General features: G+C 46.9%; 1 protein-coding gene across 1 annotated transcript; it reads left to right on the top strand.

The window, feature by feature from the left end:
* The first annotated feature begins 135 nt into the window (after positions 1-135).
* mtbp (MDM2 binding protein) lies at positions 136-11,646 on the top strand. The gene is made up of 22 exons (XM_072680668.1): positions 136-314; positions 728-811; positions 919-992; positions 1,076-1,206; positions 1,365-1,423; positions 1,560-1,698; positions 2,046-2,160; positions 2,281-2,391; positions 3,830-3,924; positions 4,246-4,312; positions 5,889-6,006; positions 6,093-6,263; positions 6,958-7,074; positions 7,282-7,443; positions 7,552-7,639; positions 7,959-8,117; positions 8,579-8,674; positions 9,283-9,528; positions 9,878-10,082; positions 10,346-10,459; positions 10,832-10,897; positions 11,427-11,646. Exons 1-22 carry the CDS (start codon positions 251-253, stop codon positions 11,460-11,462), a joined length of 2,517 nt encoding a protein of 838 aa, XP_072536769.1. The 5' UTR covers positions 136-250; the 3' UTR covers positions 11,463-11,646.
* The last annotated feature ends 443 nt before the right edge of the window (positions 11,647-12,089 follow it).

Genomic DNA, 12,089 nt, shown 5'->3' with positions numbered 1-12,089 from the left:
TTTTAGTTCGTATCTGTGCGCATTCTACATGTAATATATTTATATAGTATATATATATAAATGTATAATGAATTACTGAGTGTAGATAAATCGTTTTAACCAGGTTAGACCGTCCAGGTCAGCGCAGCGCGTCACAGCGCGTCAGAGTTCGGATAAACGCGGGGAATTCGTTTCGTCTTAAAGCCGGATGAGTTTATTTCTTTATTTTAACACAATTCTGATTTACTTTCTACTTTAAATCAGCTCTGCTATGGACAGATACGTACTCGTCGTGGTGGTTAACGTGGATCCGAGGAAGGAGAGCTTCTGCCGCGGTAAGGACTCGGCCAGCTGCCGTTAGGTTGGGTTATGCTAACAGGCTAACAGGCTAGCGGGCTAACAGGCTAACGGGCTAACAGGCTAGCGGGCTAACGGGCTAACGGGCTAACAGGCTAACAGGCTAGCGGCTCCCTCCCCAGCGCTCCTCACTACCCCGCTTCTTTTTAACAGCTCGAGCTTCTCCGTAACCTGCGTTCAGGTGTTCTGTGCGGAAGGGAGGCCGTGATTGACTGGGTCAGTCAGAAGGACTAGAGACAGCACTGGACAGTAATTAGCTGGAAGCTGCATTTTCGAGGGGACGAGGGGGGGCTGTAGCGTCTACTGGTTCTGGACGAGCGGGTCTGGGTTTATTAGGATTCCGGCGAGTTTCTACAGTGAAATGACCCCGATGTGACCCGCTGTATTTCAGGGCTCGAGGCGTGCAGGAGCGCGTACCGCAGGCTCGCGGAGATTTCCAGCTCGAGGTGTTCATCAGGGCTCCCTGCTTTTCCAGGTAGATTCTGAACCTGTTCTCTGCTCTAAACAAGCTCGAACACTAATACACCCGAAGTGTGTGTGTGTGTGTGTGTGTGTTTATTGTCCCTGTGTTCTCCTGCACAGCCTGCTCTCTCAGTGGATGTCCAGGTTTGCAGAAGTGCTACTTTGCTATCCAGGTGTCCCACAGCTCAGCTCAGGTACACTATGAACACTGAACTGCTGACCCCCATAGTGATGATTCACAGATGTATCAGTCACTGTGTGTGTGTGTGTGTTTCAGTTCTGCAGCGCTCAGTGGGAGGAAGTGTGTGTTCAGTGCGGTGACAGTGAGGAGACCGCGCCCTCTGCAGTGGACAGCTGTATCAGCGCCTTGCAGGACCAGGATGACTCTGAGACCACGACCCTCACAGAGTGTGTACTCGGTCTTACACGCTGAGACTTGCTGATGTGGATCTTTTCTAGAACCTTTTCCCATAGCAACAGTATGACCCATGCTAATCAGCCAGTTTGGATATAAAGGAATTGGAATCAACTATTGGCTTAACCCAGCCGTGTCCTCCTCTTTTCAGGCTGTTTGAGGAAGCAGCAGAAGCTCTGCATCAGCTGGCAGATAAACTCCCTCCCCCAGGTAACTCCGCCTTCACACACAGAGCCCTCCCACCTGCAGGAGCAGCATAGCTGCAAATATGCAAATTCCTGTTGCTAAATATTCAGGTAAGTGATGACTGACAGATGTGAGAGATGGTTGTGGTTGTGATTGACAGGGCGTTTTCTGCTGGATGTGGTGGTGCTGTGTGAAGACGAGGCGGGGCTGAAGGAGTTCTTGCCTGTGATTGGCTCTCTGAAGCACATGCAGGCCTGGCACTCTGCCCATGTGAATGTGGTGACGGAGCACAGCACAGGGTAAACCCCCCCCCACCACCACCCAACACAACCCACCCCAACCCATATTAACCCTGAGGTTATATGGAGTGTTTCAGTGATTGGCCCGCTGACCACACACTTATCAAAAGGGGTTCTTCAGGGTATCCTTGATAAAGGCAGTGATTACAAATAGAACCTGCTTTCACTGGTGCATTAAATACAAGGAAAAGTGTATATTGTACATAGCTCCAGAAAGGCCCGTTCAGAACCTGTGTTGTTTAGTGTGTGATTTTATAGTGAAGGGTACAGTGTACTGCTGTTGGTGTTCTGTGTTCAGCAGCAGTGTAAACATGAGTGTAAATTAATTTCTCCTTAATGGTCTCCAGATGGCGGACAGCTGCCTCCTACCTGTCAGCCCGAGTGTGTTCCCCTGCCGAGGTGCTAGACTGTATAGATGAGCATGAGATGTGGAGAGGGGGGCTACTGATCAGGGAGAGGAAGGTAACTGTTCCATCTCTACCGTCACCTCATGTGTTCACCATTGGTCCACAAGGGGGCACTGGAGTCAAACTCATTCAGTTCTTCAGACTGTTCTCACACGGTTCTCCTGTCTGGGTGCAGTTTGTATCTGAGCTGCTGTTTGAAGGGTTCAGTCTGAAGGTCCAGAGCAGGTCCAGCTGGAGCCGAGTGCTTTACCCAGACCGCCTCACTGGACGCAAGCTTCACTCCGAGGTACGTTCCTTACTAGGGTTCTTTAGTCCTGTACTAGTGCTGTACAGCTGGATCAGATCTTTACAGAGTTTAACCAGAGTGTATTACAGTCTGTCAGAGTGAGCGTGTGGATCATATGATCATTATAGAGCATTATAGAGCGCCCCCTACGCTTCCTGTAGTGTATTACAGTCTGTCAGAATGAGCGTGTGGATCATATGAACATTATAGAGCATTATAGAGCGCCCCCTATGCTTCATGTAGTGTATTACAGTCTGTCAGAATGAGCGTGTGGATCATATGATCATTATAGAGCGCCCCCTACGCTTCCTGTAGTGTATTACAGTCTGTCAGAATGAGCGTGTTGATCATATGATCATTATAGAGCATTATAGAGCGCCCCCTACGCTTCCTGTAGTGTATTACAGTCTGTCAGAATGAGCGTGTGGATCATATGAACATTATAGAGCATTATAGAGCGCCCCCTATGCTTCATGTAGTGTATTACAGTCTGTCAGAATGAGCGTGTTGATCATATGATCATTATAGAGCATTATAGAGCGCCCCCTATGCTTCATGTAGTGTATTACAGTCTGTCAGAATAAGCGTGTGGATCATATGAACGTTATAGAGCATTATAGAGCGCCCCCTACGCTTCCTGTAGTGTAATACAGTCTGTCAGAATGAGGCTGTGGATCATATGAACGTTATAGAGCATTATAGAGCGCCCCCTACGCTTCCTGTAGTGTAATACAGTCTGTCAGAATGAGGCTGTGGATCATATGAACATTATAGAGCATTATAGAGCGCCCCCTACGCTTCCTGTAGTGTATTACAGTCTGTCAGAGTGAGCGTGTGGATCATATGATCATTATAGAGCATTATAGAGCGCCCTCTACACTTCCTGTACATTAGGTTTGTCAGAATGAACGTGTGGATCATATGATCATCATAGAGCATTATAGAGCATTATAGAGCGCCCCCTGCGCTTCCTGTAGTGTATTACAGTCTGTCAGAATGAGCGTGTGGATCATATGGTCATCATAGAGCATTATAGAGCATTATAGAGCGCCCCCTGTGCTTCCTGTAGTGCATTACAGTCTGTCAGAATGAGCGTGTGGATCATATGAACATTATAGAGCATTATAGAGCGCCCCCTATGCTTCCTGTAGTGTATTACAGTCTGTCAGAATGAGCGTGTGGATCATATGGTCATCATAGAGCGCCCCCTATGCTTCCTGTAGTGTATTACAGTCTGTCAGAATGAGCGTGTGGATCATATGGTCATCATAGAGCGCCCCCTACGCTTCCTGTAGTGTATTCCAGTCTGTACAGACACATGTGATCTACCTCACTTACTCAGTCAGCAGAAATATATCTACTGCATATTAAACTACATGAAAGTGTAACTTTATGTAAGTCTGAAAGTCTGATGATTCGCTGCCCACCTTTACCTCAGGTGTTCCACTACTACCAGCCGGTTCTGGAGCTGATTCAGCTGGTGCACGTGGCGGATTTTCCGCTGCTCCTCCAGTCCAGCACTGAGTTTGAGCTGTATCCTTTTTCCTGCCTCTGATTGGCTGCCTTTTTAATCAGAACACAGAATGCTTAAAGGGCTGCTATCATGAAAAAAATCTTACTTTATTTAAATGAGTTATAAAACCCTTCTCTCCCATTCAGTCTCCAGCAGTTTAGAGCAACCCAGTCGGTCTACGACTCTGAGTAAGGGTTTGAGTAGCGTGAGCGTTGTTTAATTAGCAGCTTTACGCTTCAGCAGCCGCTGTAAACACACACCCTGTCAGAGCTGACGCTGGCCCTGAACCGCTCTGCAGAAGAACTCCTGCTGCTAGCATTTACCTTGACCTGCACTTTCAGCGCACTGTCCAGCAGATCCGCCCGAGCCAAACTGCTGTTAGACCAGCTACAGACTCTACATGGAGAGGTAATTTGCTCACACCCCAGCACTCTGTTCACTGCGAGTAAAATCAGTGCAGAAGATTTAAAACCCCAAATTCAATGAGTGACTTTAATCCAGTGTTTCAGAGCCTTCATCAGGCCAGACTCTACGAGCACACTCTCCAGCTAATAGAAAATATTTACTAGGGGAGAGGAGCAGGTGTTGCTGAGTACAGCGGTTAAATAATACTCTTCAGGTCAGTCCATAGCCCTTCTATAGGGGTAAGATCTGGGCTCGGCCAATCCAAATGGCCAATTTATTTTTCATAAGCTGTTCTGTTTTGGACTTGCTTTGGTGTTTTGGTTCATTGTCTTGTTGCAACACCCAACTTCTACGGAGTTTAAGCTGAGCTACAGACACTCTCACGTTATCCTGTAGAATATTTGAATACACTTGGGAATTCATCTTTCCTCAGTGATTGTGAGCTGGACAGGCTGTAATGCAGCAAAGCAGGCCCAAATCATGATGTTCCCTCCCCCAGACTTTACGGTTGGGATGATGTTTCCATGGTGATGTGCAGTGCCTTTTTTACGCCAGAGGTGGTGCTGCGTGTTCTTTACAGATAGTTCAATCTTGGTTTCATCCGTCCACAAAACATTTAGCCGTTGCGGAGAGTCTGTGTGCCCTTTCTCAAACGTCAGGCGTGCAGCAGTGTGAAGCAGCTTCCTTCGTGGAGTCCTGCCATCGACACTCTGCTGGTTGACCGTTTTACAGACTGTAGACTCCTGAGCACAGTTGTTAGTCTGGCCCAATGAAGCCTTCAGATCTTTAGCCGTCACTCAGGGCTGTTTCTTTACCTCATTGGTGAGTCTCTGTTGTGCTCTTGGGGTTATTTTGACTTGGCACACGCTTATTGGTAGCGTAACTTGACTCCATTTGTAGACGGTTTGTCTCACTGTAGACGGCTGAATTTCTAAAGTCTTTAGAATCACTTTGTAACCATTTCCAGCTTTATTTAAATCAACAGTTTTTGATCATAGATCTTCTAAAAACTCTTTTTGGCGAGGCGTGGCTCACAGACACGTATCCTTCTTGTGCAAACTTAAAAAGTCTGAAGACGACTCCAGGTTCCATAACACCAATGAGCTTTTGCACTATGTCACTGTGTGTTTGTGGACACCCCTTCTAGTGAAAGCATTCAGCTACTTTACTTTGCTCCCATTGCTGATACAGATGTGCAAATGCACACTTTAGAGAAGTACTGCCAATAGAATAGGACTCTCTGAAGCAGATCAACATCATGACCCTATCGGCTCCATGCTGCCTAATGCCAGGCGTGGGCTAGAGGGGTATAAAGCCCCCCAGCATTGAGGAGCTGTGGAGCAGTGGAAGAACTGTGCTCTCTGGAATGATGGTGGAGGAGCTCCATCCAGTACTTTTGATTAGGATGAGTTGGGGAGTTAGGGATGATGAGGTGGGGTGGTGATCACCCATCCAATATCCTGACCACACTAACACTAACTCTTGTTAAATGCAAGCAAGTCCTCACAGCAGTGCTCCTCCAAAATCTCATAGAAACCTAATGTTATTGTGTCTGTCTGTGTCTCTGTGTGTGCGACAGGTGGGGGCGCTATTTAGTCTGTCCTGTGTGATCAGTACTGAAGTGTTCCCTCCAGCCGCTCAGCTCAGCGCCACCAGGTGGAGAGATTTCATGGCCAAACGTCCCAAAGTCTTATCTGGTACCGACCCGGACTCAGCCTGGACACTATACTCATTGTTATTACTAACACTTGATTAACCACCTGTTATTAACACCCTCTATTAGCGCCGGAGGTTGAGGTGAAGGGAGAGAAAGGCCACTACCTTCTCTTGGTTCAGGGGGCGGAGTCTGGGGGTTGCAGAGCACGACTGATACACTCAGCCAATCAGATTAACGGAGCAGTTGGTTTGGCAACAGTCAACAGCCTCATCCGGGAAAAGCTTCCGTCCTCTTCAGGTGGGTACACCGCTTTCTCTCTATAATGGGTGGGGGTAGTGGGAGGAGCACCAAGGTCACATGACGCTAAGGTCACCGTGCCCAACGCTGAGCATGGGCTAGAGGGGTGTAAAGCCCCCCAGCATTGAGCATGGAGCATGGAGCAGTGGAAGAACTGTGTTCTCTGGAATGATGGTGGAGGAGCTCCATCCAGTACTTTTGCGATGAGTTGGAGGGTCAGAACTGATTATCCAAAATCAGAATCTGATCTCCCCAAAGCTCATCCTCATTGAGAGCTGGATACAATCAAATTATCCTAATAGCACTTAGTTCACATCTACAGTGGTTGGAGTAGGGCAACAGATACCACTACCTAAAGTCAGGGGTATTATCCTGAGTCGGTCCCTCTTAACTGCAGTAACAGCCCCTGCTCCTCTGGAAATATCCTACTTGCTTTACACCAGATGTTAGAACTTTGCTGTGAGGAGGATTTGATTACATTCAGTCGAGAGAGCGCATCCGTGAGCTCTAGAGCTGGGAATTTAAGTTTGATACTTTTATGGTAAAAATACTGAAAGCTGGTTATCAGACAGTGCTGTCTTTCTGCATGTAATTAGTGTAACGACCAATCAGCATGCTGAATAATGTGCTTAAAGGCACACCCACTTCCAACACCTCACACTAGATGAGCTGTATTAACCTCTGCTCTCCGCAGGTTCCTCGCTCACTGCCGCCTGGCTGCGGTCTCTGCCCCGTCTCCATGGAGACCAGCTCCTGCACAGGGAGAGGGGCCTGGACCGGGTACAGGCTCGGGTTCTCCAGGAATGCCTCCGTGAGTGTTTCCCTCGGCAACCGAGAGCACTTCACCTCTTGTCATACACACTCTCGCACAGCATCCTCAGCAGCACTGGTGTGGCAAGACACACCCCAGCGCGTGCATGCTTACACACACACACACACACACACACACACACACTTGTTAGGGTGTATTATATTTTTATATATTTACGCTACATGGACTTTCCTGTTTTATGAACAGGCAGGAGACAGGAGATCCAGAAACCTGCAGCCCTGCCACTGAATGACCTGAAGGTTCTACTGAATCTGGCCAGAGAACAGTACCTGAACATGCAGAACACTTCACTGCCCACAGCGACTGAGCGCCAGCCTGCCAAAAACAAATACACTCCCCTAATTAAGAGTAAGCGTTCATCATCATTACAGAAAATGTATTTCTGCTGTGTAGACCAGCGCTTTGACCAGCAAGTAGTTTAGTGTGAACTTTGACACTCTGGTCGTTTTACTGCAGGTTTGAAGAAAACCTCCCGCTCAGAATGGCCTGAGAGGAGCGTCCTGAGGAACTATGGGAACATGCAGAAGATTCGGCACAGGTCCAGGTAATCACTAACCTCTCAGTGATTTTAGTAAGAGGTGGAGCAGTAAGTTCTCTCTGGAGTTCCTCAGTGTTCTTATTGGCTTTTTACTAATTTGATTAAATGCAGGAGAACCCATAGAGACCAACATTCATCAGTTTATACCCATCAGACCCAGTTCTGTAGTGTTTCAGACAGACATTAACATTACAGTGAGTTTTAGCTGAAAATTAACTTTTTATTATTATTTATTTATTTATTTATTTTTATGTCTGTCACAGAATGTTGGTTTGGGCCCTAGAGTATTGACCCCCCCCCCCCCCCCCTTCACCCCACTCCCCAGGTCCAGCCTATTCAGCAGCGGATCCTCAGACAGTCTGATGGGTCCTAAAGATGGTCCGAAGAGCAGTTCTGCACAGCTGGACGCAAGAGAACTGCTCAGACACTTCACTCCTGATGGGCTTCCAACAGGAGAGTTGCAGCCACTGCCTGTCCTTAGAGGGTACGAACCAGCCACACTGTCCCAGACCAACACAGTACATGATTACTCCGGGGGTGAGAGTTAGAAGTGTGTACCTGGGGCGGATTTTTACTTTCTGGACCAGAATTTGCGTTCTGGTCCAGAAAGTAAAAACATTCCGATAGGAAAAGTAATAGCCACAAAAATCTGTCCTCATGAGGATTCACCTTCCAGCTCAATTCCAGCAAACTTAATTCCGCCATTTGGATACTGACACACGCGCACACACACACATGCGCGCTGGCCTGGGCCTCGCTTCCTCCAGGCTTCATTACCACAATTCCAGTTTAATTAAAATTCCCTGTGCTTCCTAAATCCTGTTGATGGAAGTTAATTTGCCAAGTCTTGATTAGTGTGATGAGGAAGATGACATTTCAGGGATAATCGCAGCTCCTAAGCTGAATGTGCTCCTTATTGTTTATTTTTTTTTTTATGTTTTTCAGGGAGAACGCGTTCCAGCTGTCCTCAGAGCTCACTCCCCGAAAAGTGACCAAACTCCCATTCACTCAGGCATCCAGCAGCCATTACCACGGACTGGAGTGAGTCTACATCACACCCACCAGATTCACTTCAGTTCACTTCCCCAGTTATTTAGTCTATACACTATATGGACAAAAGTATTGGGACACCTGCTCATTCATGAAATCAAGGCTATTAAAGAGTTTCTCCTGCTTTTGTTAAAGTAACTGGCTCTACTGCACTGTGAGAATTTGATTGCATTCAGCAATAAAAGTGTAAGTGGGGTCAGGATGTTGGATGATGATCAGCACCCCACCTCATCATCCCCATCTCATCATCCCCAACTTATCCCAAAAGTACTGGATGGAGCTCCACCATCATTCCAGAGAACACAGTTCCACTGCTCCACAGCTTCTCAATTGCCATGTGGAAGGAAACACCTAGCAACTATCTTGAATTGCCTATCAACTTGCAAACATGGCCTACCAACTAGTTAGCAGCACCCAACCATGTTGAAAACCATAGCAACTGCCTTGCAAGTCCATTGCAACCACCTGGCATACCATTGCATCTGCTTAGAAACAGAATAGCACTTGAAATAGCATAGCAAATGCCTAGCAACATCCTGGCAACAATTAAAGAATTACTTATGCTGACATTGTGTGCGTGTGTGTGTGTGTGCGCGCAGGTACTGTCTGGATGAGCGGAGGGCTTTGGAGAGGGATCGGGGGTTTGTCCGGCTGCAGTCTCGGCTAATTCGGTTTGAGACTCAGACCACGTGCTGCAGAGAGCCCTGCCCCTTGCCCCTGGCTTTAAGCCCCGCCCCCACACCCTCCCCTGCCCCGCCCTCTGAGCCCGAGGGAGAGAGCCTGCAGAACGATCCCCCACAACATAAGCGCCGCTCTCGAGAACCGGACACACACCAGTACAAGAGGTCAGCGCGCATCACACCGACCTTTTATAACACGTCTCACCCCAGCACACGTCTTACGAAGATGTTACGCTCCTTTGCTCCCCTGAATGGGGATTACTAAAGAAATTGTTACGGGGTGCTCTGTTCCACCCTAACCCAGTATCCCCCACTGTTTACTAATCGAGATGAGATACTTGTCTGTGGCCCCTCAGTGACCCTGAAGGTCACTAACTGCTAAGAACGTGTTCCCTCCTGTTAAACTTCGGTTCTAGAATATGAGGTGATGTTCTGATATACTGGACTTAATGACGGGTGTGTGTGTGTGTGTGTGTGTGTGTGTGTGTGTGTGTGTGTGTGTGTGTGTGTGTAGGTTGTGTAAGTCTGACAGCAGTGAGTCAGTGTGTTCTCAGGGCAGTGTGAGCGGTGTTACACACCCGGCAGTGAGAGCTCTGCGACAGCAGGCCGGACGCTCACTGTCCACCTCCAGCAATGACATGCACACACCCGGCCACTCACACCCCGACCCTAAACCTGGCCGGGGACAGACCGAGTCCCGCTCACAGAAACACAACCGGGTAAACACACACACACCCCCACACCCACTGAGTGTACGTATTAGTGTTACAACAAATGATTTCTGTAATTTATCTTCAAACTAATCACTAATTATTCTGCATATTATTTATTTCTTTATCATTTTTTACATTCTGTGTTTTTGTATTTATTGTTGTGGGTTTTTTTTGTACTTGTTTTAGCAGCTTTTTATTAGTTTGTTTAATTAATTAATTAATTCTGCTTTTTGTTTCCTCTCCCCCGACTGTGATTGGTTGATTTGCAGATGCTGAAGGAAGTGGTCTTGAAGACACTGAAGCATCATGGGATCTCCAGCGAGCACGATTGTTTTGAGACCTGCAGTCGGAGACTATTCGACGTTTCCAAGCTTTACCTGAAGGTATCTGCACAGCTTCCACAGCTTGCTGTACTTCCTTTACCCTCTTTGTACGTTACTAGCGTCCCCTACTAGGTCTGCAGGGTGAATGCCAGCCAGAAGTACTGCCAGCATGTTCTGATTGGGTCTGGATCGGTGAATAAAGCTTCTCTAAAGAGTCTCAGTGCCGATACGTTTACAGTCATCTCCGCAGAAGCTTGAACAGCCTTTAGCCTTTAGCCTCTAGTAGCTGGTTAATGGTTCACCTGATAACGGTATGATCCTTCCAGCAGCTCCAGGTTTTTAGTCGTGGTTCTACTGGAGAACACTAAAGGTCTGACTTCTACAGAAGCCCCAGATCAGAGCTCTCAGTAACTCTGCTTTTATCTGGAACAGGATCTGAAAACCTCACGGGGTCTGCATGAGGAAATGAAAAAAGCAGCTAGTGGAAACGCCAAACAGGTAACACACACACACACACACACACAGAACTACAGACAATACTTTTCAAGGCTGAACAAATTCTTGAAAGTAAAAAAATCTGAGAGTAGGTTTGGTTTGGGGGTTGAGATTAAGCTGCTTACATCCACTACTACCCAGTCCACAGCAGTCTAACCCCACCCATTCAGCCTACAGCAGTTTAGTAATGTATACAGTGGAGTAAATGAGGTGAACTTCTGGACACTTGAACAGAATTTTATTCTCTAAATTTGATTTGTTTTTCTGTTTCTTAAAATTATATCGTTAACGACATTCATTTAGACCTGAGAGTGGTCAGTGGTCAGTAAACTGGTGTATTCCCACTTTTCACTGCAGATGATGTTGCCCTGGCAACAAAATGTAAAACACCCCTCCAACATTTTTTTCCCGTTTCTGTAACTGCTATTTTTGATCATACAGATCCACAGGTGTTTAGGAACCAATGCATTGAAGCACTTGTTTTTTGTTTGCTTGGTTGTTTGTTTATGCACGTCCTGTTTACTCTCTGCAGGTGATCGACTGGGTCATGGAGAAGTCCTGTAAGTGATTTAAACCTTCAGCATAAACATGCTTGATCAGGACCTGATCACCTGCCCCAGGAGCTCCAGCTCCAGACCTCTAATGCTAACGCTGCAGAATAAGATTGGGGGGGCGGGGGGCTGTAGACAACTGTGTTCTGTTTGATCTTCAGTCTTTTAGAATCTTCTATTAAAGTTTGTGTTTTAAGTGTTTTTGTATTGAAAGCTGGATTCATTGCTTGTCTCTAACACTACCATCTCAACTCTCCAAACCTACCGTCAGACGCTGACCTCCATGACAACCGATTATCTGGAAGGAAGGAAAAGCCTTTAAAAAAAAAAAAAAAAAAAAAGTTATCTAATCATGGAACCGGGTTCTATTGTCAGAGCAAAAATTATATTTGAAGACTGCAAGTAGCTCAGCGGATAGACGAGCTGCCTCTACAGCCCGGTGGTCACGAGTTTAAGTCCTGAGCCGTGCTGCTTTGCCATCAGCAGAACCAAATTAATTGTCAGAACCAAACTGGGAGAAAATCGACAAAGCAATAAAAAAAAAAAAACACGATACTGAAACCGTCTGGATTCCCACTGTTAAGCATGGTGGAGGGTGTGTGATGGTGTGGGACTGTTTTTCCTCTGAAGGCCAGGTGGAAACC

The sequence above is a fragment of the Salminus brasiliensis genome, chromosome 5, assembly GCF_030463535.1.
Source record: "Salminus brasiliensis chromosome 5, fSalBra1.hap2, whole genome shotgun sequence".
Classification (NCBI taxonomy): Eukaryota; Metazoa; Chordata; class Actinopteri; order Characiformes; family Bryconidae; genus Salminus; species Salminus brasiliensis.
The sequence above is the reverse complement of the archived record's forward strand: the minus strand, read 5'-3'. Positions and strand labels throughout refer to the sequence as shown.

Bases quoted from the DNA above. Each gene is read 5' to 3' on its own strand.
- mtbp (XM_072680668.1), top strand. From the start codon at position 251: ATGGACAGATACGTACTCGTCGTGGTGGTTAACGTGGATCCGAGGAAG. The intron at 2,161-2,280 runs GTAACTGTTCCA...GTCTGGGTGCAG, and splicing joins TACTGATCAGGGAGAGGAAG to TTTGTATCTGAGCTGCTGTT. The intron at 2,392-3,829 runs GTACGTTCCTTA...CCTTTACCTCAG, and splicing joins GACGCAAGCTTCACTCCGAG to GTGTTCCACTACTACCAGCC.